General features: G+C 65.3%; 3 protein-coding genes across 6 annotated transcripts; all 3 read right to left on the reverse strand.

Moving 5' to 3' along the window:
- LOC127036996 (protein FAM50A) lies at positions 1–4,756 on the reverse strand. Of its 4 annotated transcripts, XM_050928296.1 has the most exons (14): positions 4,688–4,756; positions 4,124–4,315; positions 3,842–3,926; positions 3,091–3,190; positions 2,607–2,752; positions 2,276–2,352; positions 1,911–1,977; positions 1,622–1,683; positions 1,471–1,547; positions 1,221–1,275; positions 599–647; positions 431–501; positions 212–342; positions 1–181 (listed from the first exon to the last, which is right to left on the reverse strand). In XM_050928296.1, the coding sequence occupies exons 2-14, from the start codon at positions 4,232–4,234 to the stop codon at positions 130–132; spliced, it is 1,083 nt and encodes a 360-aa protein (XP_050784253.1). In that variant the 5' UTR covers positions 4,235–4,315; positions 4,688–4,756; the 3' UTR covers positions 1–129. The 4 variants fall into 4 exon arrangements, with proteins under 4 accessions (XP_050784253.1, XP_050784254.1, XP_050784255.1 ...); XM_050928297.1 differs by lacking the exon at positions 4,688–4,756 and having other exon boundaries at positions 1–165; positions 202–342; positions 4,124–4,419; XM_050928298.1 differs by lacking the exon at positions 4,688–4,756 and having other exon boundaries at positions 1–109; positions 232–342; positions 4,124–4,418.
- Positions 4,757–7,994: 3,238 nt separating this feature from the next.
- LOC127036994 (rab GDP dissociation inhibitor alpha-like) lies at positions 7,995–20,838 on the reverse strand. Its single transcript, XM_050928294.1, has 11 exons — positions 20,695–20,838; positions 17,459–17,566; positions 17,080–17,179; positions 16,815–16,949; positions 16,422–16,620; positions 15,862–15,993; positions 14,169–14,268; positions 13,595–13,766; positions 12,739–12,883; positions 12,257–12,311; positions 7,995–8,150 (listed from the first exon to the last, which is right to left on the reverse strand). Exons 1-11 carry the CDS (start codon positions 20,737–20,739, stop codon positions 7,998–8,000), a joined length of 1,344 nt encoding a protein of 447 aa, XP_050784251.1. The 5' UTR covers positions 20,740–20,838; the 3' UTR covers positions 7,995–7,997.
- Positions 20,839–21,377: 539 nt separating this feature from the next.
- LOC127036866 (V-type proton ATPase subunit S1-like) lies at positions 21,378–27,605 on the reverse strand. Its single transcript, XM_050928139.1, has 10 exons — positions 27,508–27,605; positions 27,184–27,310; positions 25,988–26,062; positions 25,550–25,743; positions 25,027–25,067; positions 24,621–24,706; positions 24,208–24,455; positions 22,910–22,957; positions 22,305–22,545; positions 21,378–22,135 (listed from the first exon to the last, which is right to left on the reverse strand). The coding sequence occupies exons 1-10, from the start codon at positions 27,603–27,605 to the stop codon at positions 21,926–21,928; spliced, it is 1,368 nt and encodes a 455-aa protein (XP_050784096.1). The 3' UTR covers positions 21,378–21,925.
- Between the last annotated feature and the right edge of the window lie 376 nt (positions 27,606–27,981).

The following is a 27,981-nucleotide window of genomic DNA, read 5'->3' on the forward strand; positions in this document are numbered from 1 at the left end:
TGAGCAGAGGAGAGTTTATTTCACCAGCAGGCTGAGAGATTTGTGGGGAGGAGGGGAGATTTGATGACCATCGGGTGCTCCACAGGCAGGAATCCATCTCTCATCGGATCTGGGAAGACAGAGAGAGAATTATGAGGGGAGCAGGCAGCACTGCTGGAGCTGGAGCTGGAGCCGCCGCTTCCTCCCATCTTCGCCAGGCACTAACCCACACTCAGCAGTTCCCCCACTCACTGTGTACTTGTCCCACTTCTTCTCAGGGTCGTAGGGCTCCCAGCGGCTGGCCGGGAAGATGTGCTTGTTCTTCTCGTACCAGCTGCGCAGGACGACCTTTCCAGCATGGGACTGGGGGGAGAGAGAGCTCAGTGGGGCCAGCCCTCCCCCACAGCACTGAGGACACAGGGCCTGGTCCCTCGCAGGGACACACACTCACCTCATCCTTCTCCACTGTGGCATCACTCAGGAGTCTCACGTCCTCATGAACATCAAAGTTGAAGAGCGGCCCTGGGGAGTTGGGGGGAGGTTAGTTCTGGCCAAATGTGACTAGACCCGCCCCGCCAGGAGTGAGGTTGGAGGCCATGGGGGAGGGGGTGTCACTCACCACTTTTGCCTCTTGCTTTAGTCACGATGAAGTCGTAGAAGCTGTGATGCTGGCAGAGGGGGAGGGGAAAAATTAAAATTCCACATCCCTTGCATGTTTGCTCTCACTACTCTGTGTGTGCCTCAGTTTCCCCAAGTGTTACTCAGCACAGTGACCACCCCCCCCCCCCCCGGCAGGCGTGACACTGACGGACCAGCTGTGCCAGCCAACACTCCGGAGCCTGGCCCCTGCAATGGGGTGGGGGTGGGGGGGAAATGTCAGTCTCCTGGTTTGGGGCTCAGGAGGGGGAGCCCTGGATTTCCCTCCTCTCCTCTCCCCTCCCCATTTCTGTGCTAACAAGCTAATAACCCCATCTGCCACACTCCAGCTGGGAGGGGAGAGGAACAGGCTCCCCGGGGTCCCCCCTTTTTTAACCCCCCACCCACTGCAGGGAGCTGACCATGCCAAGGGTGGACCCGGGAGGCACCAGAGCTGAGCAGGCTCCATTGAGCTGGGAGAGAGACTGACCCTTGGTGTCATGGCCACTGCACAGCTCCTGGGACGGGGAGTGGGGGATGCTGGGATACTGGGGTGGGGGTGGGACATGAGCGGGGGATGCTGGGAGCCCACGCCAGCCACTTACGTGGGGGATGATCAGATCCTCCTTGATGTACATGAGCTGCTCCACCCCTGCTGACCTGGGGGGGAGGGGGCAGTTCTTAGAATGGGGGGGAGAGAGACCCCGCCCCCGCCCCCATCCCCAGCTCCTTTGCCACGTCCCTGCCCCCAAGGCCAGCCTCAACCCACCTCCCCAGTATGCACCCCCGGCCCTGGCCCCCACCTCCCCAGTATGCACCCCCGGCCCTGGCCCTGGCCCTGGCCCCGGCCCCCACCTGAGTTCGCTGAAGTCCTTCCGCAGGATCTCGAGGGCTTTCTGCAGGAACTGCTGTATGGTGTTTCCCTTCTTCATCTGGGGAGAGGGGACCGTCAGGCTGGGCCGTCGCTCCCCCCACCCCCGAGCCTCCTCCACCCCCACACACTCACCTTGACCGTGCGCCGGTGGCCGGAGCCATCCCAGTAGCTGAAGGTGATTTCAATCTCCTCACCTGGCAGGGACGGGAGGCAGGCATGGGTCAATGGGGGAAGGGGACACCCCCCCAGATCCTGTCCAACCCCTTTGGCTACAACCTCCCTCCCCAATACCCCCTGACAGCTGGAATCCTCCCCCCTCGAACCCACTAATGGCTCCAACTCCCATCCCATCTCCCCACCAAGCCCAGCTGCTGGCATCCCCCCCAGGACCCAGTGGCAGGCAGTTCCCCAGGCCACGTACTCTTGATCTTCTCCTGCTTGGCCTCCCACTCCTGGCGCAGCTCCTCACGCAGGCGGTTCTCCTCCTCCTGTGGGTGGGGGGGGGGGGGAAACACGACACACACACACAGCTGAGTCGGGGAGGGCCTGACTCCCGGGTTACCTGGGGTCCCGGCTTGGGGGGAGGGCCCTTCCTTGCAATCCCGGCTGCGGGAGGGGAGGGGAGGGGAGGGGAGGGCAGGGCAGGGCAGGGGGATAGAGATCAGTCTATGATGTTCACCTCATGGTCCCAGCTGGGGGCAGGGAGGGGGCCGTACCTCGCAGTCTGAGAGGGGGCAGGGCAGTACCCCATGATCCCGGCTGGGGGGGAGGGAAGGGGGCGTGTACCTCGCGGTCCCGATCCGGCAGGAAGCTGGTGTCCACATCTGGATTCTTCCCCAGTTTGCGCTTCTTGGGGGGCAGCTCTGTGGGAAGAATGGGAATGAGAGACACCCTCCATCCAGTCCCCGCATGGACCCACTCCCAGGCTTCCCCAGCCCCACACTGCCCCTACTATTGACTGGCCCCTGCCCAAGGGCACCCCCGCCCCCCAGCTCCCTCACGGGCAACATCCCCGCCCCCCCCAATACACATCCCACCACCAGCCTGGCCCCACAGCTCCCCTACAGCCCAGCCTCCCCACCCCACCCTGGGCTCCTCCGCCAGCTCCCCCACTCACCCTCTTTCTCCAGCTCCGGCTCTTCCTCCTCCAGCTGCTCTTCATCCTCCTCCTCATCCTCCTCCTCGTCCAAGGTGAAGGACAGGCTGGAGATCTTCCGTTTCTGCTCCTGCTTACGCTCCCGCTCCCGCAGCCGTTCCAGCTTCCTGTGGAGGGCAGGCCCCACCGGGGGGGGGGAGGGGGGGTCACACTCGGCAGGGTGGTGGGATAGCACCCAGTGTGTGTGTGTGTGTGTGTGTGTGGGGGATCAGCATCCAATGACAGGGGTCAGTGCCCCACACACAGAGGGATCAGCCCCCCAACAGGGCCCCCAGACATGGGGACCCCACCTTGGAGAGAGGAGCAGAAGCCTGAGGAGCCACGTCCCCAGGAAATACCCCCTAAAAAGGGCCCCCTCCATCTAAGACGACACACAATGATACCCCCTGCAGATCCCCTCCCCAGGGGAGCCCGGCAGTCAGAGACACCCCCAAACCCCACTCACAGCTGCAGCTCCTTGGACTGCTCCTTCTTGGCCAGCTGCTTCTCCCGCTCCTTCACCAGCGCCTCCTGCTTGGCCTTCATGTCATTCAGGGTCACCAGACCTGGGGAAGAGGGGTGTGTCAGGACGCCTGGGTTCTCTCCCAGCACCGGAAAGGGAGCAGGAACTAGTGGCTGGAGCAAGAGGCGCTGGGAGCCAGGAGTTCTGGGTTCTCCCCCAGCTCTGGGAGGGGAGTGGGGGCTGGTGGGTGAGAGCAGGGGGGGCTGGGAGCCAGGACTCCTGGGTTCTCCCCCAGGTCTGGGAGGGGAGTGGGGGCTGCTGGGTGAGAGCAGGGGGGGCTGGGAGCCAGGACTCCTGGGTTCTCTCCCGGCTCTGGGAGGGGAGTGGGGGCTGGTGGGTTAGAGCAGGGGGGGCTGGGAGCCAGGACTCCTGGGTTCTCTCCCGGCTCTGGGAGGGGAGTGGGGGCTGGTGGGTTAGAGCAGGGGGGGCTGGGAGCCAGGACTCCTGGGTTCTCTCCCGGCTCTGGGAGGGGACTGGGGGCTGGTGGATTAGAGCAGGGGGGGCTGGGAGCCAGGACTCCTGGGTTCTCCCCCGGCTCCGGGAGGGGACTGGGGGCTGGTGGATTAGAGCAGGGGGGGCTGGGAGCCAGGACTCCTGAGTTCTCCCCCAGCTCCGGGAGGGGAGGGAGGATCTAGTTTTTTTTTGAGGGCAGGGGAGAGGAGCCCAGACTCCTGGGCCCCCTGCCCACACTCACCCACGGTGCTGGATTTCAGTTCTGCTTCCACTGCGTCGTAATGAGCTGAGAACTTCTTATCGATGTTCGACTTCATGATGTTCTCCTGCCGGGGGACTTGGGCGTGAGGAACTGAGGGGCCGCTCTGCCCAACCTGTCCTGCCTCCTCCCCCAGGACTCTGCATTTCCCCCGTCCTGCCCCCAGCTGCAGCCCCCCAGAGGATCTGTCCCCCCCCCCCCCCGCCTCAGCACTGCCCCGGTAGCTCTGCATGCTGCCGCCCCCAGCAACCCCGAGACCCCCACCTCCGCGATGCGCTGCCTCATCTGCTCCATGTGCTCCCGCTGCCGCTCCCGCTTCTTCATCAGCTGCAGGGCCCGACCGGCCTCGCTGGCCGCCCCCTTGTACTGCGCCATGGTCGGGGGCTGGGGGGGACCCTAGGAAGGGTCAGTGCAGGGGATCTCAGGGGAGTCAGGGGCCCTCTGCCTGGCTGGGCCCTGGATATGGGGAGCAAGGCAGGGGGGTCACTGGGGGTCCCAGGCGCTGGGGGGCGTCCGGGGGGTGGAGCTGGGGGGCAGAGCTGGGGGGTCCTGGGAGCAGAGTTCAGGGGGGTCTCCTGGGGGGGGAGTTCGGGGGGTCCCGGGGTGGAGCTGGGGGGTCCTGGGAGCAGAGCTGGGGGGGTCCCGGGGGTTCCAGGAGCTGGGGGGGGTCCCGGGAGCAGAGCTGGGGGGGGTTCCGGGCGCTGGGCGGGTCCCGGGGGGTTCCAGGAGCTGGGGGGTCGGGGAAGCCCTAGCGGGTGACGCGGGGCCCGACGGGGGTCCTGGGCGCTGGGGGTCACGTGGGGGTCCCAGCGACGTTCGCAGTCGAACCCGCAGACGCTCCGCAGCAACCAGCTGACGTGACGTCACCCACACGCGCCGTCCGCCGAGTGACGCGACGCAGCCGCTGCCTCGCCCCGCCCCGTTATGCAAATGAATGCGTGCGGGGCCGGAGCGAGCCGCAGAGGCTGCCGGGAGCGAGCGGTCACCGCAAGGCGGGGGCGGGGCTCCGCCAGGCTCCGCCCCTTTCAGACAGAAAATCAGGGCTGGAGGGGGTCACTACTCTCACCTAGCCCCCCCGTGAGCGAGCCTAGAACCCCCCGAGTCTAGAACCCCCCTTCTGAGCCAGCCTAGAACCCCTCCCCAGGAGCCAGCCCAGCCCCTCCCTGAGTCTAGAACCCCTCCCCCCACCTGAGCCACCCTAGAGCCCCCCCCCAGGAGCCAGCTTAGACCCCCCCTTATAAGCCAGCCCAGACCCTCCCTGAGTGAGTCTAGAACCCCCCTCCTGAGCCAGCCTAGACCCTCCCTGAGTCTAGAACCCCTCCCCCCACCTGAGCCACCCTAGAGCCCCCCCCCAGGAGCCAGCTTAGACCCCCCCTTGTAAGCCAGCCCAGACCCTCCCTGAGTGAGTCTAGAACCCCCCTCCTGAGCCAGCCTAGACCCTCCCCCACTGCAACTTGAGACCATTGCTCCTTGTTCTGTCATCTGCCACCGCTGAGAACAGCCGAGCTCCATCCTCTTTGGAACCCCCCTTCAGGTAGTTGAAAGCAGCTATCAAATCCCCCCTCGTTCTTCTCTTCCGCAGACTTAAACAATCCCGGTTCCCTCAGCCTCTCCTCAGAAGCCATGTGCTCCAGCCCCCTCATCATGTTTGTTGCCCTCCACTGGACTCTTTCCAATTTGTCCACATCCTTGTAGTGTGGGGTCCAAAACTGGACACAGTCTCCAGATGAGGCCTCACCAATGCTGAATAGAGGGGAATGATCACGTCCCTCGATCTGCTGGCAATGCCCCTACTTATACAGCCCAAAATGCCTAAGCCTTCTTGGCAACAAGGGCACACTGCTGACTCATATCCAGCTTCTCGTCCACTGTAACCCCCAGGTCCTTTTCTGCAGATCTGCTGCATAGCCACTCGGTCCCCAGCCTGTAGCGGTGCAGGGGATTCTTCCATCCTAAGTGCAGGACTCTGCACTTGTCCTTGTTGAACCTCGTCAGGTTTCTTTTGGCCCAGTCTTCTAATTTGTCTAGGTCCCTCTAGACCCTACCCCTACCCTCCAGCATATCTACCTCTCCCCCCATCTTAGTGTCATCTGTGAACTTGCTGAGGGTGCAGCCCACACCATCCTCCAGATCATTAATGAAGATGTTGAACAAACCCAGGCCCAGGACCGACCCTTGGGGCTCTCCGCTTGATACCGGTTGCCAACTGGACATGGAGCCGTTCATCACTGCCCGCTGAGCCCGATGATCTAGCCAGCTTTCTATCCACCTTATAGCCCATTCATCCAGCCCAGACTTCTTTAACTCGCCGGCAATACTGTGAGAGACCATATCAAAAGCTTTGCTAAAGTCAAGGAATAACACATCCACTGCTTTCCCCTCACCCACAGACCCAGTTATCTCCTCATAGAAGGCAGTTAGGTTAGTCAAGCACTTGTCCTTGGTGAATCCATGCTGACTATTCCTGATCACTTTCCTCTCCTCTAAGTGCTTCAGAATGGATTGAAGTGCCCCTGCCGCCCCAGCAACCTGGCGGAGAGTAATGGGGCTGTGGGTCCTGCCCCCCCTCCAGTTGCTCCCCCGTAGGTTACTGTCCACCCTGTGCCAGATATCAGCCCCCCGCCATGTACCAGCATCGCCCTCCTGAGCCAGGACCCCCACCCGATGCCAGGTATCAGCCATTCTCCCCATGTGCTAAGCCCCTCCGACCCAGATACACCCCCCCTCACGTGCCAGGTACCCCCCCATGTGCCACATCACCCCCCTGACCCAGGTATCCCCCCATGTGCCAGCATCACCCCTCCAACCCACATACACTCCCCCCCACGTGCCAGGTATCAGCCATTCCCCTCATGTGCCAGCATCACTCCCCCAACCCAGATACACCCTCCCCCACGTGCCAGGTATCAGCCATTCCCCCCATGTGCTACACCCCCCCCCCACGTGCCAGGTATCAGCCATTCCTCCCATGTGCCAGCATCACCCCCCCAACCCAGATACCCCCCCCCCACGTGCCAGGTGTCAGCCATTCCTCCCATGTGCCAGCATCACCCCCTCAACCCAGATACCCCCCCCACGTGCCAGGTATCAGCCATTCCCCCCATGTGCCAGCATCACCCCCCCAACCCAGATACCCCCCACATGCCAGGTATCAGCCATTGCCCCCATGTGCCAGCATCACCCCCCCAACCCAGATACACCCCCACCACGTGAAAAGTATCAGCCATTGCCCCCATGTGCCAGCATCACCCCCCCAACCCAGATACACCCCCACCACGTGCCAGGTAACCCCCATGTGCCATCACCCCCCCAACCCAGATACCCCCCCCCCCCACATGCCAGGTATCAGCCATTCTCCCCTTGTGCTACGCCTCTCCGACCCAGATACACACCCCCCTCACATGCCAGGTACCCCCCATGTGCTGAGTATCAGCCATTCCCCCCACGTGCCAGCATCACCCCCTCAACCCAAATACACCCCCCCCTCAACATGCCAGGTATCAGCCATCCCCCCCAGGAGGCAGGAGCATGGTTGACTAAAGTAACTTTATTGCCTGGACACAATTGAGCGGGGGGAGAGGGGGACATTGTTAAACAGTGACAGCATGGGGTCCAGGGGGGCACACCCCAGCCAGAGCCCCCTCCCAAACAGGGGCTGCAGTACCCCCCCAGCTCTTCTCCCCCTCTTGGCCCTGATCCAGTATTAATAACTTAAAATAAATTACAGTGAGCAGCAGGTGCTGGGGGGGAGAACTGCCCCCCCATGACATACACAAACCTGCCCCCCTACATGGCTAATGTGGGGGGCGGACATGGGACAGGGGAAACTGACCAGCTTTGGGGGAGTGGGGTGACCCCCCACCCATCTCCCCCGCCCCTCCCCGATGTGGGGGGGAAGTCTCCCAGGCCTTAGAAATGCCCTACAGAGCTTCCCCCGGGGGGGGGGGGTTGGGGTTGGGGTAGTGCCAGGCTTGGTCCCTGCTTGGGGCAGCAGCTGTGGGGTGGGGGGATTTGGGGGTGATGGGTCACAGCTGTTCCTGGTACTTTGGGAGGTACTGGATTGGTGCGTGTGTGTAGGGGGGGTTGGTCCCAGAGGATGGGGGGAAGAGTCACAGCTGGGCCAGGGGGAGGGGGGGTGTCACTGCTCATCCTCCCCGAAGACGTGGCTCTGGTGCCGTTTCATGCTCTCAAAGTCGAAGGCGGCGCCGACCATGCGCCGGTAAATGTCCTTGATGTCGTCACAGGTCGTCTCGAAGTGGGTGGTGGCGTCATACGACCGGGAGCAGAAAATCTGGGGTGGGGGAGAGGAGATGAACATGGTGTCGCCTGGGGTGGTGATGAGTTTGCACTCGCTCCCTTCCCTGCTCCCCCTGCCATCAGCTCCATGATACCCCCAGCCCATGGGACACCCCAGTGCAGCATGACAACCACCAGGTTGGGTCAAACCCAGGGTCCGTCCAGTCCAGTGTCCTGTCTGCTGACAGCGGCCAATGCCAGGTGCCCCAGAGGGAGTGAACCCAACAGGGAATCACCAAGTGACCCATTCCCAGCTCCTGGCGCACACAGGCTCGGGACACCATCCCTGCGTGCCCTGGCTAATAGCCACTGATGGGCCTGTCCTCCATGAACTTAGCTAGGTCCATTTTGAACCTGTTTCGGTCTTGGCCTTCACAACGTCCCCTGGCAGGGAGTTCCACAGGTTGGCTGTGCATTGCGAAAAATACTTCCTTGTGTTTGTGTTAAACCTGCTGCCTATTCATGTCATTTGGTGACCCCTAGTTCCTGTGTTAGGAGAGGTAGTAAACAACACTTATTTACTTTCTCCACACAGTCCTGATTTTATAGACCTCTGTCATATCCCCCCTTACTCCCCCCTTTTCCCATCTGAAGAGTCCCAGGTTTATTAATCTCCTTATACGGAAGCCATTCCAGACCCCGAACCATTTTGGATGCCCTTTTCTGAACCTTTCCAATGCCAGTATCTCTTTTCTGAGATGGGGTGACCACGTCTGCCTGCAGTATCAAGGTGTGGGTGGACCAGGGATTTAGACAGAGGCAACATGATACCTTCTGTCCTATTGTCTCTCCCTCTCCTAATCATTCCCAACACTCTGTTCACTTTTTTGGCTGCTGCTGCACATTGAGTGGACGTGTTCAGAGAACTCTCCACCGTGACCCCCTCCAGTAAAGCTAATTTAGCCCCCACCATTTTATATGTATAATTGGCATGGTGTTTTCCAACGTGCATCACTTTGCATTTACCAACATTGAATTTCATCTGCCATTTTGTTGCCCAATCACCCAGTTTTGTGAAGTATCAGAGGGTAGCCGTGTTAGTCTGGATCTGTAAAAGCAGCAAAGAATCCTGTGGCACCTTATAGACTAACAGAGGTTTTGGAGCATGAGCTTTCGTGGGTGAATACCCACTTCCTCAGATGCATGTAATGGAAATATCCAGGGGCAGGTATATATATGTGTGCTAGCAAGCAAGCTAGAGATAACGAGGTCAGTTCAATCAGGGAGGATGAGGCCCTGTTCTAGCAGTTGAGGTGTGAAAACCAAGAGAGGAGAAACTGGTTCTGTAATTGGCAAGCCATTCATAGTCTTTGTTCAATCCTGAGCTGATGGTGTCAAATTTGCAGATGAACTGAAGCTCAGCAGTTTCTCTTTGAAGTCTGCTCCTGAAGTTTTTTTGCTGCAGGATGGCCACCTTAAGGTCTGCTATAGTGTGGCCAGGGAGGTTGAAGTGCTCTCCTACAGGTTTTTGTATATTGCCATTCCTAATGTCTGATTTGTGTCCATTTATCCTTTTCCGTAGAGACTGTCCAGTTTGGCCGACGTACATAGCAGAGGGGCATTGCTGGCATATGATGGCGTATATTACATTGGTGGATGTGCAGGTGAATGAACCAGTGATGGTGTGGCTGATCTGGTTAGGTCCTGTGATGGTGTCGCTGGTGTAGATATGTGGGCAGAGCTGGCATCGAGGTTTGTTGCATGGATTGGTTCCTGAGCTAGAGTTATTATGGTGCGGTGTGCAGTTACTGGTGAGAATATGTTTCAGGTTGGCAGGTTGTGTGTGGGCGAGGACTGGCCTGCCACCCAAGGCCTGTGAAAGTGTGGGATCATTGTCCAGGATGGGTTGTAGATCCTTGATGATGCGTTGGAGGGGTTTTAGCTGGGGGCTGTATGTGATGGCCAGTGGAGTCCTGTTGGTTTCTCTCTTGGGTTTGTCTTGCAGTAGGAGGCTTCTGGGTACACGTCTGGCTCTGTTGATCTGTGTCCTTATTTCCTCGTGCGGGTATTGTATTCTACAGGCCACTTCCCTCAGATCCCACTGAGGAATACACTAAGAAACTGCAACATCTACTCAGGACACTCCCTACACTAACACTGGAACAAATCAACATACCCCTAGAGCCCCGACCAGGGTTATTCTATCTACTACCCAAGATCACAAACCCGGAAATCCTGGACGCCCCATCATCTCGGGCATTGGCACTCTCACTGAAGGACTGTCTGGATATGTGGACTCTCTGCTCAGACCCTATGCCACCAGCACTCCCAGCTATCTCCGTGACACCACTGATTTCCTGAGGAAACTACAATGCATTGGTGACCTCCCAGAAAACACCATCCTAGCCACCATGGATGTAGAGGCTCTCTACACAAACATCCCACACACAGATGGAATACAAGCTGTCAGGAACACTATCCCTGATGATGCCACAGCACAACTGGCTGCTGAGCTCTGTGCCTTTATACTTACACACAACTATTTCAAATTTGATGACAATATATATCTCCAGATCAGTGGCACTGCTATGGGCACCCGCATGGCCCCACAATATGCCAATATCTTCATGGCCGACCTGGAACAACGCTTCCTCAGCTCTCGTCCACTCACACCCCTTCTCTATCTACGCTACATTGATGACATCTTCATCATCTGGACCCATGGGAAGGAGACTCTGGAAAAATTCCACCATGATTTCAACAGCTTCCACCCCACCATCAACCTCAGCCTGGATCAATCTACACGGGAGGTCCACTTTCTTGACACCACGGTGCAAATAAGTGATGGTCACATTAACACCACCCTATATCGAAAACCCACCGACCGCTATGCCTACCTTCATGCCTCCAGCTTCCATCCCGGGCACATCACACGATCCATTGTCTACAGCCAAGCACTGAGGTACAACCGCATCTGCTCTGACCCCTCAGACAGAGACCAACACCTACAAAATCTCCACCAAGCATTCTCAAAACTACAATACCCACACGAGGAAATAAGGACACAGATCAACAGAGCCAGACGTGTACCCAGAAGCCTCCTACTGCAAGACAAACCCAAGAGAGAAACCAACAGGACTCCACTGGCCATCACATACAGCCCCCAGCTAAAACCCCTCCAACGCATCATCAAGGATCTACAACCCATCCTGGACAATGATCCCACACTTTCACAGGCCTTGGGTGGCAGGCCAATCCTTGCCCACAGACAACCTGCCAACCTGAAACATATTCTCACCAGTAACTGCACACCACACCATAATAACTCTAGCTCAGGAACCAATCCATGCAACAAACCTCGATGCCAGCTCTGCCCACATATCTACACCAGCGACACCATCACAGGACCTAACCAGATCAGCCACACCATCACTGGTTCATTCACCTGCACATCCACCAATGTAATATACGCCATCATATGCCAGCAATGCCCCTCTGCTATGTACATCGGCCAAACTGGACAGTCTCTACGGAAAAGGATAAATGGACACAAATCAGACATTAGGAATGGCAATATACAAAAACCTGTAGGAGAGCACTTCAACCTCCCTGGCCACACTATAGCAGACCTTAAGGTGGCCATCCTGCAGCAAAAAAACTTCAGGACCAGACTTCAAAGAGAAACTGCTGAGCTTCAGTTCATCTGCAAATTTGACACCATCAGCTCAGGATTGAACATAGACTGTGAATGGCTTGCCAATTACAGAACCAGTTTCTCCTCTCTTGGTTTTCACACCTCAACTGCTAGAACAGGGCCTCATCCTCCCTGATTGAACTGACCTCGTTATCTCTAGCTTGCTTGCTAGCACACATATATATACCTGCCCCTGGATATTTCCATTACATGCATCTGAGGAAGTGGGTATTCACCCACGAAAGCTCATGCTCCAAAACCTCTGTTAGTCTATAAGGTGCCACAGGATTCTTTCCAGTTTTGTGAGATCCCCTTGTAGCTCTTCGCCGTCGGAGTTTTGTATCATCTGCAAATTTTGCCACTCTCCCCTGCTGCCCCCCCCCAACAGCTCCTAGCAAGGGGGGAGGGAGATGGGACATCCCACAAGGGAGGGGGAGGGGACGGGAATTCCCTGCAGGGGCACTCACCTGGCTTTCTGTGCCATCATCCATGGGCTCGTACAAGTCACTGATGGCCACAAACCTGCCGGGAAAGAGGGGAGAGGGGGAGTCACAGCTCATCCCCCCCCCAGCTCCTCCCTCCCCCACTTTCCAGCTCACCTCGCAAAGCCGAATTTCCCTATCCCCCGCCTGGGGGCTCTGCACCTCAGGGAGCACCCTGGGCCCTCCTCAATCACCAATCGTGTGTTTGGTACAAAGCCGTGGGGCGGCGTGGGGCGAGTCCAGGTCTCCTGGGCGTTATCGTCCCGTGGGCCTGCACAGGGCCGTGACAGGGGCTGGGAGATGCCCACAGACACCTTTCCTGGCTGGCCCAGGGTGTGGGTTTGGGGGGCTGCACCCCAGGGACCCCGTCAGAACCCCAGAGGTTCCAGGCTCCCGAATTCCCTCCTTCCCCTATTCCCCCGCCAATTCCCAGCCCTTCATCCGGTTCCCTATCCCCCTGGCCTCACTTCTGGTCGATGGGCTCCAGAAGCTGCAGTGCCGGCTCCACCTCCCGCTCCGGCTCCGACGTCTCCACCGTGGTGCTGACAATGGCAATGAACTTCCTGGGCGCAGCCACGTTGTGGGCCCAGGAAACCAGACAGACGTAGATATCTGGGGTGTGTGTGGGGGAGGGAACGGGTGGTGAGGCTTCGTAGAAATCGTGGGTGTGCCTCAGTTTCCCCCAGAGGCTGCCCAGTTAACGAGGGACCAGGGAGATGAGGAAATGCAGTCAGGCGACATCCCCGCTGTTACCGAGTCACATGTACACACCTGTGGGGCCCTCAGTGTGCTGACCGGGCCCCCCCGCCAGCACTGTGTCCCACCCCTGTGGCTCAGCCCGCCCGTCCCAGCTCTGCCCCGCGTGATGCTTCAGGGGGTGGGAGGCTCCCAGGGACAGACCCAACCCCCCCCCGGCTCTGCCCCATGTGATGTCACAGGGGGTGGGAGACTCCCAGGGACAGACCCAACCCTGCCCCCCCAGCTCTGCCCCATGTGATGCCACAGGGGGTAGGAGGCTCCCAGGGACAGACCCAAACCCCCCCCCACCAGCTCTGCCCCGTGTGGTGCCACACGGGGTGGGGGGCTCCCAGGGACAGACCCAACCAACCCCCCCCCCCCCCGCTCTGCCCCATGTGATGCCACAGGGGGTAGGAGGCTCCCAGGGACAGACCCAGCCCTGCCCCCCCAGCTCTGCCCCGTGTGGTGCCACACGGGGTGGGGGGCTCCCAAGGACAGACCCAACCAACCCCCCCCCCCCCGCTCTGCCCCATGTGATGCCGCGGGGGGGGCTCCCAGGGACAGACCCCGCCCCCCGGCGCTGACCCGACTTGCGGCCCAGCTGGTTCTGGGGCAGGATGATCTGGCAGGAGCCGGCCTCGCTGGTCCCACGGATCGGGTGGCTCAGGATGCAGATGACACGGACGACGCGGCCGGCCCCGCGAACTCGCTCGGGCACGTAGCTGGGGTCGCAGATCAGCTGTTTGCACCGCGCCACCTGGGGGGACAGGAATTCAGCCCCCGCCCCAGGCCTGGGCCGAGAGAGAGCTGGGAACCCCCAGCCCAGCTCCCCCTCCACCCCGGGTATAGCGATCCCCCCCCAAGGGGTTCCCCAAAGCAGAGCCAGGAACCGGGCCAGGAGGGGACAGGCAACCCCTCCCCCCAGGGAGGAGAACTGGGGGCAGCCACTGGGGGTTGGGCTTGAGCCCCCATCCCCAGGGAAGAGGCGCCCCAAACCCAGCCCCTATGGGGCAAGCCAGGCCCCCGGTATCCCAGGCAGGGGACACTGATGGAGACCACAAGTCCCCCTTCAGATTTAACGGGGGACCTAGTGGGGAACCCCCCAAAATCAGTGTTTGTGTTGGGCCGGGGGTGTCTCCCCCCTGCCCCTCCCACTCACCTCCCCCTCCGATCTGACCCCCACGACCCGCCCGTTCTCCATGACAATCTCGTCCACGGGCTTGTTCAGCATGTAGGTGCCTCCATAAATCGCGCTGAGCCTGGGGGGCAGAGACCTTGGAGACCAGGTGCCGCCCCCCAATGGGTCCCGCCCGACGCCCCCCGAGCTCTCTGCCCCCCCACACCCCCCCATCGGGTCCTGCCCGGTATGCCCCCGAACTCTCTGCCCCCTCCATGCCCCCCCATTGGGTCCCGCCAGGCGCCCCCCGAGCTCTCTGCCCCCCCCACACCCGCACCAGGTCCCGCCAGACGCCCCTCGAGCTCTCTGCCTCCCCCCACGCCCCCACTGGGTCCTGCCAGACGCCCCCGAGCTCTCTGCCCCCCCACACCCCCCCATCGGGTCCCGCCAGACGCCCCCCGAGCTCTCTGCCCCCCCCACACCCCCCCACTGGGTCCCGCCCGACGCCCCCCGAACTCTCTGCCCCCTCCATGCCCCCCCACCGGGTCCCGCCAGGCACCACCCGAGCTCTCTGCCCCCCCCACACCCGCACCAGGTCCCGCCAGACGCCCCCCGAGCTCTCTGCCCCCCCACACCCCCCCATCGGGTCCTGCCCGGTATGCCCCTGAACTCTCTGCCCCCTCCATGCCCCCCCATCGGGTCCCGCCAGGCGCCCCCCGAGCTCTCTGCCCCCCCCACGCCCCCACCAGGTCCCGCCAGACGCCCCTCGAGCTCTCTGCCTCCCCCCACGCCCCCACTGGGTCCTGCCAGACGCCCCCCGAGCTCTCTGCCCCCCCCACGCCCCCACCAGGTCCCGCCAGAGGCCCCCCGAGCTCTGTGCCTCCCCCCACGCCCCCACCGGGTCCTGCCCGGTATGCCCCCGAACTCTCTGCCCCCTCCATGCCCCCCTCATCGGGTCCCGCCAGACGCCCCCCGAGCTCTCTGCCCCCACACAACCCCCATCGGGTCCCGCCCGGCACCCCCCCAAACTCTCTGCCTCCCCCACAACCATCGGGTCCCGCCAGACGCCCCCCGAGCTCTCTGCCCCCCCACAACCCCCATCGGGTCCCGCCAGACGCCCCTCGAGCTCTCTGCCCCCCCCCCACGCCCCCCATCGGGTCCCGCACGACGCCTCCCGAGCTCTCTGCCCCCCCCCACGCCCCCCATCGGGTCCCGCTCGACGCCCCCCGAGCTCTCTGCCCCCCCCACACCCCCCATCGGGTCCCGCTCGACGCCCCCCGAGCTCTCTGCCCCCCCACCAGGTCCTGCCAAACACCCCCGAGCTCTCTGCCCCCCCCACACCCCCCATCGGGTCCCGCTCGACGCCCCCCGAGCTATCTGCCCCCCCCACGCCCCCCATCGGGTCCCACCCGACGCCCCCGAGCTCTCTGCCCCCCCCACGCCCCCCATCGGGTCCAGCCCGACGCCCCCCGAGCTCTCTGCCCCCCCATGCCCCCCACCGGGTCCCGCCCGACGCCCCCCGAGCTCTCTGCCCCCACCACGCCACCCATCGGATCCCGCCCGACGCCCCCCGAGCTCTCTGCCCCCCCCACGCCCCCCACTGGGTCCCGCCCGACACCCCCCGAGCTCTCTGCCCCCACCACGCCACCCATCGGGTCCCGCCCGACGCCCCCCAAGCTCTCTGCCCCCCCCATGTCCCGCCCGACGCCCCCGAGCTCTCTGCCCCCCAACTCACCTGGCGAACCCCTGGGGCAGCTCCCCCAGCCCATAGAGCGGGTAGAGGTAGGGGCTCTTCCCATAGCGAGCGAGTGACGCGCTGTACAGTTTGATTCGGTTAATGGTCTCTAGGCAGGGCTGGTCCAGGTAACTGTGGGGAGAGACGAGCTGAGGGGGCCCAGGGCTGGGGCTGCGGGTCGGGAGTGAGGGGCACCAGCAGAGCTGGGGGGTGGGGGGAGTCTGGGGCAGGGCAAGAGGTTTCATATTCATATGAACAGTGCGATTGCCTCAGTTTCCCCACAAGCTGCATGGCTAACTAGGCGGGGTGGGGGGGTTGATCTTTGCAGAGACCCAGAGGTGCCCGACTGGCAAGGGCTGGGCCCCCCAGGAGACAATGGCCACGCCCCTTGCGTGGACGTTTGGGGCAACCCCTGGGGACCCGCTGGGGGTCAAAGCGCCGGGCGGAGCTTTAGAGCCAGGGCGAGGGGGGCATCCCCCTGCCCTGGGACTCGCTGCAGGTCCGTCACGCGGGGGGGGCTGGGCATGGCCCCCCAGGAGTGGCTCCGGAGCACGACTCACTCGTCGGTGCGGTGCAGGGCCAGCGCGTGGCCCGTGAAGTCCATCACGTCCTGCCCCAGCTCGAAGTGCTCGTACACGTCCCGCATGGGGGTCCCATGGGGGTCGACCCCCTCCAGCGTCTGGGGCTCGTTCTCGTCAAAATTGGCCACGAAGACGAGGAACTTCCAGAACTGGCGCTTCTCGAACGTTCCCATGAGATCTGCGGGGGGGAGGGGGGGCTCACTCCTCTCCTGGTGGATGGGGCCACGGGGGGGTCAGAGAGCAGGATCCCCTTGCAAGGGGGCACTAACTCAGCCCAGTCCTGGAGGGATGGACAGAAGGGGGTCCCCAGAGCAGTGGGGGGGTTCCCTTGCGGGGAGGGGCCCCTTGGGGGGGTAGTGGGGGGTCACTCACTGGACGCCAGGGCCTCGGTCTCGGTGGAGGGCACCTTGTGTACCTGCCCCCCCCTGTAGACGAAGCTCCCCTCCACCACCTTGAAGTCCAGGTACCGAGTCACCTCCGTGTACAGCAGCATCTTCACCAGCTGGCCTGGAGGCAGGGGGACCACGGTGAGGGGGGGGTAGAGCGACACCTCACCCCTCCCCCGGCCCCGCACGAGCTCCCCAGAACCCCAACTCCCCTCCCATCCGAGGCCCCCGCTCCCCTAGCCCCCCCTTACCGTTGGCCATGAGGAATTTGGGGATCAGGTCGACGTTCCAGTCCCGGCCGCGCCCCATGGACTCAGGGGGCCCCTCGGGGAGCCCGAAGCGTTTATACAGCTGGGAGGGAGGGGAGGGAGAGAGTTAGAGCCACCTGTCCCAGCCGCCTGCCCCCCACATCCTCCCCCTGGGGAACTCTCCCCCAGGCTCCTTCCTGATGAGTCCCCTGCACCCCCAAACCAGCCCCCACCTCAAAGCCCCCATGCCCCCCCAAAATAGACCCCATCTTGAACCAGTCCCCCATCAAACCCTCTTCCGCTGGGGCCCATCCCCCCAAATCAGCCCCCCTGAGACCCACTCCCCTCTGCCCCCCCATCACCCCAAGGCCCAGCCCCTCACCTCCTCCAGGGGGGTGATGGAGGAGCTCTCCCCGCCATAGTAGGGGTTCCGGTCCATGTGCAGAACCTTCTTCCCGTTCACCGACATGATCCCCGACAGGATGCATTCCTGGGGGGCAGGGGAGGGGTCAGTGCCAGAGCCGCCGGGGACCCCCACCTGGCCGGGGCGGTGGGGGGGAGCAGGGAATGGGGCTCTGGGCCTTTCCCTCTAGGGGGCAGGAGGCTGTGTGGGGCTGGAGGGAGTTGATGCAGCGGCAGGAGCTGGGATGTTGGAGGGGGACAAGGGTTACAGTTGGGGTGCAATGGCAGGAGTGGGACAGCCCAGCTGTAGCGGGTGCGCGGGGGGGGGGGGGGGTTAGTGACTGTCGAGGAAGCAGCTTTGGGGTGCAAAGGGAAGAGGCCTCCAGCTGCCAAGACCTGGGTGGGGGTGGTAAGGGGAGACTTCATGGCCCCGTTGGCCGGTGCAAGGGGCCAGCACATGGGGGGGGGGGGCTGCACCCTACTGTGCACTGCAGGGAAGGTGGGGGCTCTGTGATCCTGGAAGGGCTGACGCAGGGGGAGCTGGGGTGGGTCACTTCCCACCCCTCCCTTGGCAAAGATGCAGTGTGGGGATAAATGGAGGGAGTACCCCATTTGCAGGGTGTTGGGGGTCAGGGTGCACTGGGGGACAGGTGGGGGCTGAAGGATCGGTGATGGGTTAGGGAGGGAGAAGGGGGGGTGCACGGAGCAGGGAGCACAATGGGGGAGGTTCTGATAAGAATCTAGTGGGGTGCCTCGGCTGGGGTGCCTAGGGGAGCATAAGGAGGAGACGCAAAGGGGGACAGGGAGGTACTACCGTGGGGGGCTGAGGGACACTGGAGGGAGGGAGGAGGGAGCCACGGGGGGGAGCAGAGGTTGCAATGGGGGGGGTCTAGCAGGGTGCCTGGAGATGGGTGCAGCAGGGGAGCTGCAGTGGGGTACATTAGGGACTGCAATGGGGGGCTGTGCCAGAGCTGCCAAGGGGGATGTACAGGGCACACAGGAGGTTCAGTGGGGGGCTGCATTGGGGGGGTACAATAGGGTGGCTGCAGGGGGGGTCCTACTCCCCAGGGTGAAGGGGAGGTTGCATTGGGGGGCCGCAGAGGGGTCCCGCATCCCGGGGTGCAATGGGGGGTTGCACTGGGGGGGCCGCAAGGGGGTCCCACACCGCAGGGTGCAATGGGGGCTTGCAGTGGTGGGCCACAGGGGGGTCCCACACCCTGGGGTGCAAGGGGTGTGTGCACTGGTGGGTTGCATTGGGGGGGCCCCTCACCCCAGGGTGAAAGGGAGGGTGCATTGGGGGTCCCCTGCACCCTGGGGTGCATTGGGGGTGCACTGGGGGGCCACAGGGGGGGTCCCACACCCTGGGGTGCAAGGGGGGCACATTGGGGGGTTGCATCGGGAGGCCGCAGGGGAGTCCAGCATCCCAAGGTGCAATGGGGGGTTGCAATGGGAGTCCCACACCCCAGGGTGCAATGAGGGGATGCATCGGGGGGCCGCAGGGGGGCCCCACACCCCAGGGTGCAATGGGGGGTTGCAGGGCGGTCTGACATCCCGGGGTGCAATATGGGGGTTGCATTAGGGGGCTGCAGGGGGGTCCCGCACCCCAGGATCCAATGGGGGGTTGCAATGGTGGTCCCGCATCCCGGGGTGCAAGGCGGGGTTGCATTGGTGGGCTGCAGGGGGATCCCAAACCCCAGGGTGCAAGGGGGGGTTGCATTGAGGGGCTGCAGGGGGTACTGCACGCTGTGGTGCAATGGGAGGTTGCACTGGGGGTCCCCCACACCCCGGGGTGCAAGGGGGTGCATTGGGGGGTCGCGAGGGGTCCCATACCCGGGGTGTAATGGGGGGTTGCATTGGGAGTCCCCTGCACCCCGGGGTGGAAGGGGGGTGCATTGGGGGCTGCAGGGGGGTCCTGCACCCCAGGGTAGAAGGGGGTTGCAATGGGGGGTTGCATTGAGGGGCTACAGGGTAGTCCCACACCCCGGGGTGCAAGGGAGGGTTGCAATGGGGGGCCGCAAGGTGGTCCCGCAACCCAGGTTGCAAGGAAGGGTTGCAATGGGGTCCTGCCCCCCGGGTGCAAGGGGGTGTTGCAATGGGGGTCCTGCACCCTGGGGTGCAAGGGGGGCTTGCATTGGTGGGCTGCAGGGGGGTCCCACACCCTGGGGTGCAAGGGGGTGTATTGAGGGGCCACAGGGAGGTCTCATACCCCAGGGTGCAATGGGGGGGTTGGACTGGGAGTCCCCTATTTTGGAGTGGAAGGGGGTTCCAATGGGGGGGTTGCATTGGGGGGCCGCAGGGCGGTCCCGCACCCTGGGGTGTAAGGGGGGTTGCAAGGGGGTTTGCAATGGGGGTCCTGCCCCCCAGGGTGCAAGGGGGGGTTGCAATACGGGGGTTGCAAGGGGGGGTCCTGTAACCCAGGGTGCAAGGGGGGGTTGCAATGGCAGGGTTGCAATACGGGGGTTGCAATGGGGGTCCTGTCCCACGGGTGCAAGGGGGGGTTGCAATAAGGAGGTTGCAAGGGGGGGTCCTGCACCCCATGGTGCAAGGGGGGTTGCAATGGGGGAGTTGCAAGGAGGGGTCCTCCACCCCAGGGTGCAAGGGGGGGTTGCAATGGGGGTCCTGCCCCCCGCGTGCAAGGGGGGGGTTGCAATGGGGCGGTTGCAATGGGGGGGTCCTGCCCCCCGGGTGTAAGGGGGGGTTGCAATGGGGGTCCTGCCCCCCGTGTGCAAGGGGGGGTTGCAATGGGGCAATTGTAAGGGGGGGTCCTCCACCCCAGGGTGCAAGGGGGGGTTGCAATGGGGCGGTTGCAATGGGGGGGGTCCTGCCCCCCGGGTGTAAGGGGGGGGTTGCAATGGGGTCCTGTACCCAGGGTTCAAGGGGGGTTGCAATGGGGGTCCTGTACCCCGCGTGCAAGGGGGGGTTGCAATGGGGCGGTTGCAATGGGGGGGTCCTGCCCCCCAGGTGTAAGGGGGGGTTGCAATGGGAGGTCCTGTACCCCAGGGTCCAAGGGGGGGTTGCAATGGGGGGTCCTGTACCCCAGGGTCCAAGGGGGGGTTGCAATGGGGGGTCCTGTACCCCGCGTGCAAGGGCGGTTGCAATGGGGGGGTCCTGCCCCCCCGGTGTAAGGGGGGGTTGCAATGGGGGTCCTGTACCCCAGGGTGCAAGGAGCGGTTGCATTGCGGGGCCGCAGGGCCCCGCAGGGCCCCCCCGACTCACGCTCAGTCCGGTGCCCAGCACGATCACGTCGTAGGCCTCGTCCATGGCGGCAGGTCCGGAGCCGCCCGCCCCTCCCCCGACCCGCGCGGAGCCAGGCAGGGTCGCAGCGCCACCCGCACCCTATCCCTCCGCCTGGAAACGAGTTCCGGCACAGGCACTCGACACGCCCCGCCCCCCACCGGCGGGCAAGGCCCGGTCAGGGCTGTTCACCGCCACAGGTCGGAACCCTCCGCCCCGGAACAGAGCCGACATCCCAACCAAAGCGCCGTATCCCTCCGCCGGACAAAGCTGAGCCCGGCTCCACGGTGAAGCGAGCCCCCTGCCGCAGATCCTTCCGCCAGATAAATGAGTTCCCATCCTGCGCGAGGGCCCCGCCCCGAGCGCGTCTCCCTCCGCCACAGAATTAAGTAGCAGCTTCGTTTCCCTCCCAGGTCCCTCCGCCAGAGAAAGGAGTCCCAGAGCCCAGACAGAGGGACGGACACAGCAGCTGGGCCAGACACGATTTATTCAAGGGGGGGCCGGGGGCCCAATAAATAAGGGAGCAGCCCCCAGTGGGGGGGCGCCTGGGCAGGGAGCAGCAGGGTGGGCAGGTGGTGGGGGAGGGGATTCTGGACTCCCTCCCCCCAGCTGTGTGCCCCCCCCCCCCCCGCACTCTGCTCCGAGCAGCCCAAGGGGGGCGGAGGGGGCAGCCAGGCCCAGGGCTGGGTGTCAGCAGAGGGGGAAGAGAAGGGGGTACAGAGCCTGGGGGATCCCCGGCAGGAGGGGGGCAGCCAGGCCCAGGGCTGGGTGTCAGCGCAGGGGGAAGAGAAGGGGGTACAGAGCCTGGGGGATCCCTGCCGGGGGGGGGGGGCAGCCGGGCCCAGGGCTGGGTGTCAGCGGAGGGGGAAGAGAAGGGGGTACAGAGCCTGGGGGATCCCCGGCAGGAGGGGGGCAGCAGGGCCCAGGGCTGGGTATCGGGGGGAAGAGAAGGGGGTACAGAGCCTTGGGGATCCCCACCAGAGGGGGGCAGCCGGGCCCAGGGCTGGGTGTCAGCGCAGGGGGAAGAGAAGGGGGTACACAGCCTTGGGGATCCCCGGCAGGAGGGGGGCAGCAGGGCCCAGGGCTGGGTGTCGGAGGGGGAAGAGAAGGGGGTACAGAGCCTGGGGGATCCCCGCCAGAGGGGGCACAGCTGAGGCCCCAGTGCAGACCCAGGGTTTCCCAGCTGCAGGGGGGGGCAGGGCCCAGCCCCGCCCTACTCGCCCTGGGGCACAGCGATGGTGGCCCCCTTGGGGTCGTCGAACCGGTCCATGGTCTTGAGGGCCAGCAGCACGTGGAGGCCGCAGGCGAAGATGGCGCCGAGCAGCAGGGCCGTGAGCAGCCCCATCCAGGTGCCCGGTGCGAAGAACCCGGCGCAGTCGCTGGCGTAGGAGAACTGCAGGCCCAGCACATTGAACCCCTGCAGCTGGGGGGGGCAGGGGGTTAGATAAAGCTAGGGTCGCAGCCCCCCTCCCCACCCCTGGGCTCCCAGCCCCTTCCCCTGCTCCCGCCCCAGCCCCCCTCCCCATGGGCTCCCAAATCCCCTCCACCCAGCCCCCCTCAGTGCTCCCAGCCCCCTCCACCCCAGCCAGTACCTGCACATCCTGGAGCAGCACCCCCCAGCTGGGGCTGGGGCCGGGGCCGTGGGGCAGGAGGCCAGCCCCGAAGCCCGGCAGGCTGCTGAGGTAGGCGCAGCGCCAGGAGTAGTTGCTGGGGGCCGTCACCTGCGAGGCGTTGAACACAGTGGGGCTGGCCGAGGGGGTCACCAGCTCCAGGCGGCTCAGCTGGAACCAGTCCCGGCCGGAGACAGGAAACCGCCAGCTGGTCATGTGGAAGCTGGAGGGGTGGAGAGGGGAACAGCTCATCCAGACATGCCCCAGCCAGGCCCCCCAAAGCCACCTGAGGGCCAGACAGACCCCCCCAAACCCCCAAGGGCCAGCATAAGAACAAGCCACCCTGAGTCAGCCCAAAGGTCTGACAGTGGCCCACGCCGGGGGCCCCAGAGGGAATGAACAGAACCCACAATCACCAAATGATCCCCCCACCCCAGACACCATCAGCCTCCCCCCACTTACCCCCCTCCCCAGCCTCGGCCCCTTGCATGTCACCTCCCGACATATCCCAGCACCCCCCGACCCCCCAGGAGACACCACGTCTTTCCCAGGCCAAGCCAGCCCCCCCCCCCCCCCCAACAACTCACGTGGCTGTCAGAGGGGACCCCAGAACGTTGGCATACTTCAGCACCAGCCTGCATAGGGGGACAGAGACAGTGACCCCAGTGGTGCCCCACACTCCCGACCCCCAGCCCCCTGCCCCCCAGCCCTGCCGGCACCCCTCACTCCCGACCCCCAGCCCCTGCCCCCCAGCCCTGCCGGCGCCCCTCACTCCCGACCCCCAGCCCCTGCCCCCCAGCCCTGCCGGCGCCCCTCACTCCCGACCCCCAGCCCCTGCCCCCCAGCCCTGCCGGCGCCCCTCACTCCCGCCCCCCAGCCCCTGCCCCCCAGCCCTGCCGGCGCCCCTCACTCCCGACCCCCAGCCCCTGCCCCCAGCCCTGCCGGCGCCCCTCACTCCCATCCCCCAGCCCCTGCTCGCCCAGCCCCTCACTCCCATCCCCCAGCCCCTGCTCGCCCAGCCCCTCACTCCCGCCAGCCCAGCCCTGCCGGCGCCCCTCACTCCCGGCCCGCAGCCCCCGCCAGCCCAGCCCAGCCCTGCCGGCGCCCCTCACTCCCGGCCCGCAGCCCCCGCCAGCCCAGCCCAGCCCTGCCGGCGCCCCTCACTCCCGGCCCGCAGCCCCCGCCAGCCCAGCCCAGCCCTGCCGGCGCCCCTCACTCCCGGCCCGCAGCCCCCGCCAGCCCAGCCCAGCCCTGCCGGCGCCCCTCACTCCCGGCCCGCAGCCCCCGCCAGCCCAGCCCAGCCCTGCCGGCGCCCCTCACTTCCCGGCCCGCAGCCCCCGCCAGCCCAGCCCAGCCCTGCCGGCGCCCCTCACTCCCGGCCCGCAGGCCCCCGCCAGCCCAGCCCAGCCCTGCCGGCGCCCCTCACTCCCGGCCCGCAGCCCCCGCCAGCCCAGCCCAGCCCTGCCGGCGCCCCTCACTCCCGGCCCGCAGCCCCCGCCAGCCCAGCCCAGCCCTGCCGGCGCCCCTCACTCCCGGCCCGCAGCCCCCGCCAGCCCAGCCCTGCCGGCGCCCCTCACTCCCGGCCCGCAGCCCCCGCCAGCCCAGCCCTGCCGGCGCCCCTCACTCCCGGCCCGCAGCCCCCGCCAGCCCAGCCCTGCCGGCGCCCCTCACTCCCGGCCCGCAGCCCCCACCAGCCCAGCCCTGCCGGCGCCCCTCACTCCCGACCCCCAGCCCCCGCCAGCCCAGCCCTGCCGGCGCCCCTCACTCCCGACCCGCCCCCAGCCCTGCCAGTGCCCCTCATTCCCAACCCCTCCCCCAACTAGCCCACGCCTAGGCCCCCCCACCACTGCAGTGCCCCTCACTCCGAACACAGCCCCACTCTCACCGAGACTCGTTGGAGCTCCAGAACGAGCCGCTCACATCAACGGAGGCCTCGGCCCCAAATGTCTGGGGCGTCAGGTCGACCCACTTGCTGCCCTGGACCACAGAAAAGTTCTGGGCCCAGAAGAGGATCTGGGGCTCGCCCGTCAGGGGGTACCGCACCGGGGGGTGCTGCGCTGGTGCTGGGGTCGGCTTCTGCAGCAGCTGGCGGCCCACTCGCCCGGGGGCCACCCCAGAGACGTCCCGGAGAACCTGAGGAGAGAGCTGGGTGAGAATTGGGGGAACCCAGGGGGGTACCAGAGTATGACGCTGGGGGTCTGGTCAGTGTGGATGGGACATACCCTGGGAGGGGGATCAGCGGGGGGATGTTTCCATGAGGGGCACCTTGGCCGGGGGGGGCAGGGGGAAGAGACATACCCGTGAGGGGGCTCCAGCCGTCAGCAGCGCCGTGTACGGCACATCCTCCTCCTTCAGGGCGCTGAGCACCTGCCCGATGATCTCATCTGGGACAGACATGTCGGGGTTAACAGCCCAGCCCCACTGTGCCCCCCAGCTAACAAGCACTGACCCACCCTACCCCAGGGGCTGTGGAGGGGATGCTCTCCACACCAATCGGGGCACTTCGGGGGGAAATGGGGAGGACCCAGCACTGGGGGGAGGGGCCCTGGGTATGCAGGGAAGCTGGGAGATCCAGCCCATGGGGGGCAGGGGGACAGATCCAGCCCATGGGGGGCACCCTGGGTGCGAGGGGGGAGACCCAGCCATGGAGGGCAGAGGACCCAGGATCTGGGGGAGGGAAGGGGCCCTGGGGAGCCAGACTCACCATTGCTCATCAGCACCTCCTTGGGGGCCATGAGGCTGGAACTGAGATGAAAAGCAGCACATCAGGGGGTGAACCCGGAGCTGCGGCCACAGACCTGGGCAGCGCAGGGCAGCAGGCCAGGCCGGCGGGGGGGGGGGGGGGGGGGGGAGGAGAGGAGAACATGGGGCACGTACACAGCAGCGTGGGGCAGGTACACCAGCAGCAGGGCCGGCTGGGGGGGCACACGCGTGGAGCACATACCCAGCAGTGGGGGGCAGGCAGGGGGGCCACACGGGGGGCACATACCCGGCAGCAAGGCCAGCTGGGGGGGCGTGCGGGGGGCACGTACCCGGCAGTGGGGGGCAGGCGCACCAGCAGCAGGGCCGGCTGGGGGGGCACGTGGGGCGTGGGGCAGGCGGGGGGCTCGTACCCGGCGGTGGGGGGCAGGCGCAGCAGCAGCAGGGCTGGCTGGGGGGGCATGCGGGCTGGGGGGCAGGCGGGGGGCAGGCGCACCAGCAGCAGGGCTGGCTGCGGGGGCACGTACCCGGCAGCGGGGGGCAGGCGCACCAGCAGCAGGGCCGGCTGGCTGGCGTTGAGGCCCAGCTCCCGCAAGGCGCCCGGCTCCACGTTCAGGGGGCTCAGCCCCAGCGTCTCCTCCAGCAGCCCCAGGACCCCGGCAGCCGCCGCCCCCTGCACCGCCGGGAGCACCAGGGTTGAGGGGGCCCCCGCCAGGGCGCGCTGTGGGGGGAGAAGAGTTGGGACAGACACTCAACCCACAGCCCCCCCAGGGCCCCTCACCCCCGACCCCCTCAGAGCCAACCCACTACTGACCCACAGCCCCACCAGGGCTCCTTACCCCACCATGCAGATCCAGCCACCCCTCCACCTACAGCCCCCCCCGAGATCCCCTCACTTCTGACCCATGGCCCCTGCCACCTAGCCCCCTCCCAGCCCCACCAGGGCCCCCAGCCCCCTTGCTCACCTCCAGGCTGGGGAAGGCGCTGTCAGGCTTGTTGCCAAAGACCCCCCCATACGCTGTGAAATCCTCCAGGCTGAGCTGGGGGGGGCACAAGAGGGAGTTAAGGGGGGTTATTTGAGGCTCCCCCCCAGGCCCAGCTCCCTCCCCATAGGGTGGGGGCACACACAGAAGCTGCAATCTCAAAGGGAGCTCAGTCACTGATCACATGACGGGGGGGCTGGACTCACTTCCCCTTACAGAGCCCCCTGCCCCCCCCCCCCCAGTGACAGCTGAGTTCAGGGGCTGCCCCCTGCCAAGGCAATTGCCCCCATAGCCCCCAGGAAGCTGGGGACTCCAGACACCCCAGCAGTTGGTGGGCTCCCCCACAGCCCGCCAGCAACAGGTGGACGTACCCCAGCTGCTGCTTGGGGCCAGAACCCCCAGGCTGAGCCCCATGAGCACAGCGGGGTAAGGACATTGTGGGGGGACAGTGGTGTTCTGGGTTCACTGGGACAGGGAGACAGGAATCTTTGGGGGCCCAGAGGCCAGGCAGAAGGACCCCCCAGAGGCCAGAAGGGGGGGCGCCCTGGGACCATGTGGGGCTCAGTGTATTTCAGGGGGCCAGGTAAGGGGACCCCCAGAGTGGGACAGACTCGTAGGACTGGAAAGGACCTCGAGGGGCCGTCTAGGACTGAGTCTCACTAGCCCATCCCTGACAGGGAGACCCCCCCAGCGCTTTGCCCCCCCGAACAGGAACGTCCCCCAGTGCCACCCCCAGGCCTCTCTTCTCCCACTGAACAAGCTGGGGTCTGTTTCCTAGCCCTGGCTGAGCTCTCTGCTCCCCCCGTGGGGCCAGCCCTGCCGCCCAGGCAGAATTACAGCCCAGAACCAGGCCGGCTCCCCCTGCCCCCCCAGCGGAGCCTTGACTCCTCGTATTTCGCTTGGGATCCGCTGCCACCCACAAATCCTTTCCACAGGGCCGCGGGCCTGGGCCGGGGGGGGAGCCCGGCCGGCAGGGCCCCTCCAAGGGGGAGCCCGGCCGGCAGGGCCCCTCCAAGGGGGAGCCCGGCCGGCAGGGCCCCTCCAAGGGGGAGCCCGGCCGGCAGGGCCCCTCCAAGGGGGAGCCCGGCCGGCAGGGCCCCTCCAAGGACGGGGGGGGGGATCCAGAGGCTGGACGGCAGCAAGAGGGTGGGATGGGGGGGGCAGTCCCGGGGTCTCACCTGCTCCTGCAGGAAGAGCAGGACGTTGCGGGGGCCCCGATCCAGGGCGGGGCCGAGGAGCGACCTCAGCTGGGCCGCGCCGACCACGTGTCCCTCGAAGCTGTCGGCCAGGGGGGGCCAGAGCGCGCTGGGGGGCACAGGGGGATCAGAGGTGACAGCACCGCCCGGCCCGAGACCCCCGCCCCGGCCGCGCCCGAGACCCCCCCACTCCCCCCCCTCTATCCCCGCCACGGCCGTGACCCCCCCGCCCCGGCCGCGCCCGAGACCCCCCCGCTCTATCCCCGGCCCGAGACCCTCCCAGCTCCCCCCCGGCCCCGCCCCCACCTGTGGCCGGACCAGCCCAGCAGCGGGACCCGCCCGGCGCGCGCCGCCCCCAGCACCAGCCCCACCAGGACCAGCCGCGCCGCCGCCGCCGCCGCCATCTTGGGTTCTGTCCCCACTCGCGTCCGCCGCCAGGCCTTGGTCGCTACCGCTCCGCCAATCAGAGCGCGGGCCGCTCTGCCCCGCCAATCACAGAGTCGCCCCGCCCCTTCACCCCGCTCCGGCAACCACAGCGCCGGCCGCCCTGCTCCCCGCTCCGCCAATCACAGCGCCGGCCGCCCAGCCCCGCCAATCACAGCTCCCTTCGCCCTGCCCCCCCCCCCGCTCCACCAATCACAGAGCCGGCCGCCCAGCCCCGCCAATCACAGCTCCGTTCGCCCTGCCCCCCGCCCCGCCAATCACAGCGCGGGAACGGGGAGAGCCAGCCAATGGGGCGTGTTAGGGTTAGTTGGGGGTCAGGACCCAGCTCCCCCGTCG

The sequence above is a fragment of the Gopherus flavomarginatus genome, chromosome 18, assembly GCF_025201925.1.
Source record: "Gopherus flavomarginatus isolate rGopFla2 chromosome 18, rGopFla2.mat.asm, whole genome shotgun sequence".
Taxonomy (NCBI): Eukaryota; Metazoa; Chordata; order Testudines; family Testudinidae; genus Gopherus; species Gopherus flavomarginatus.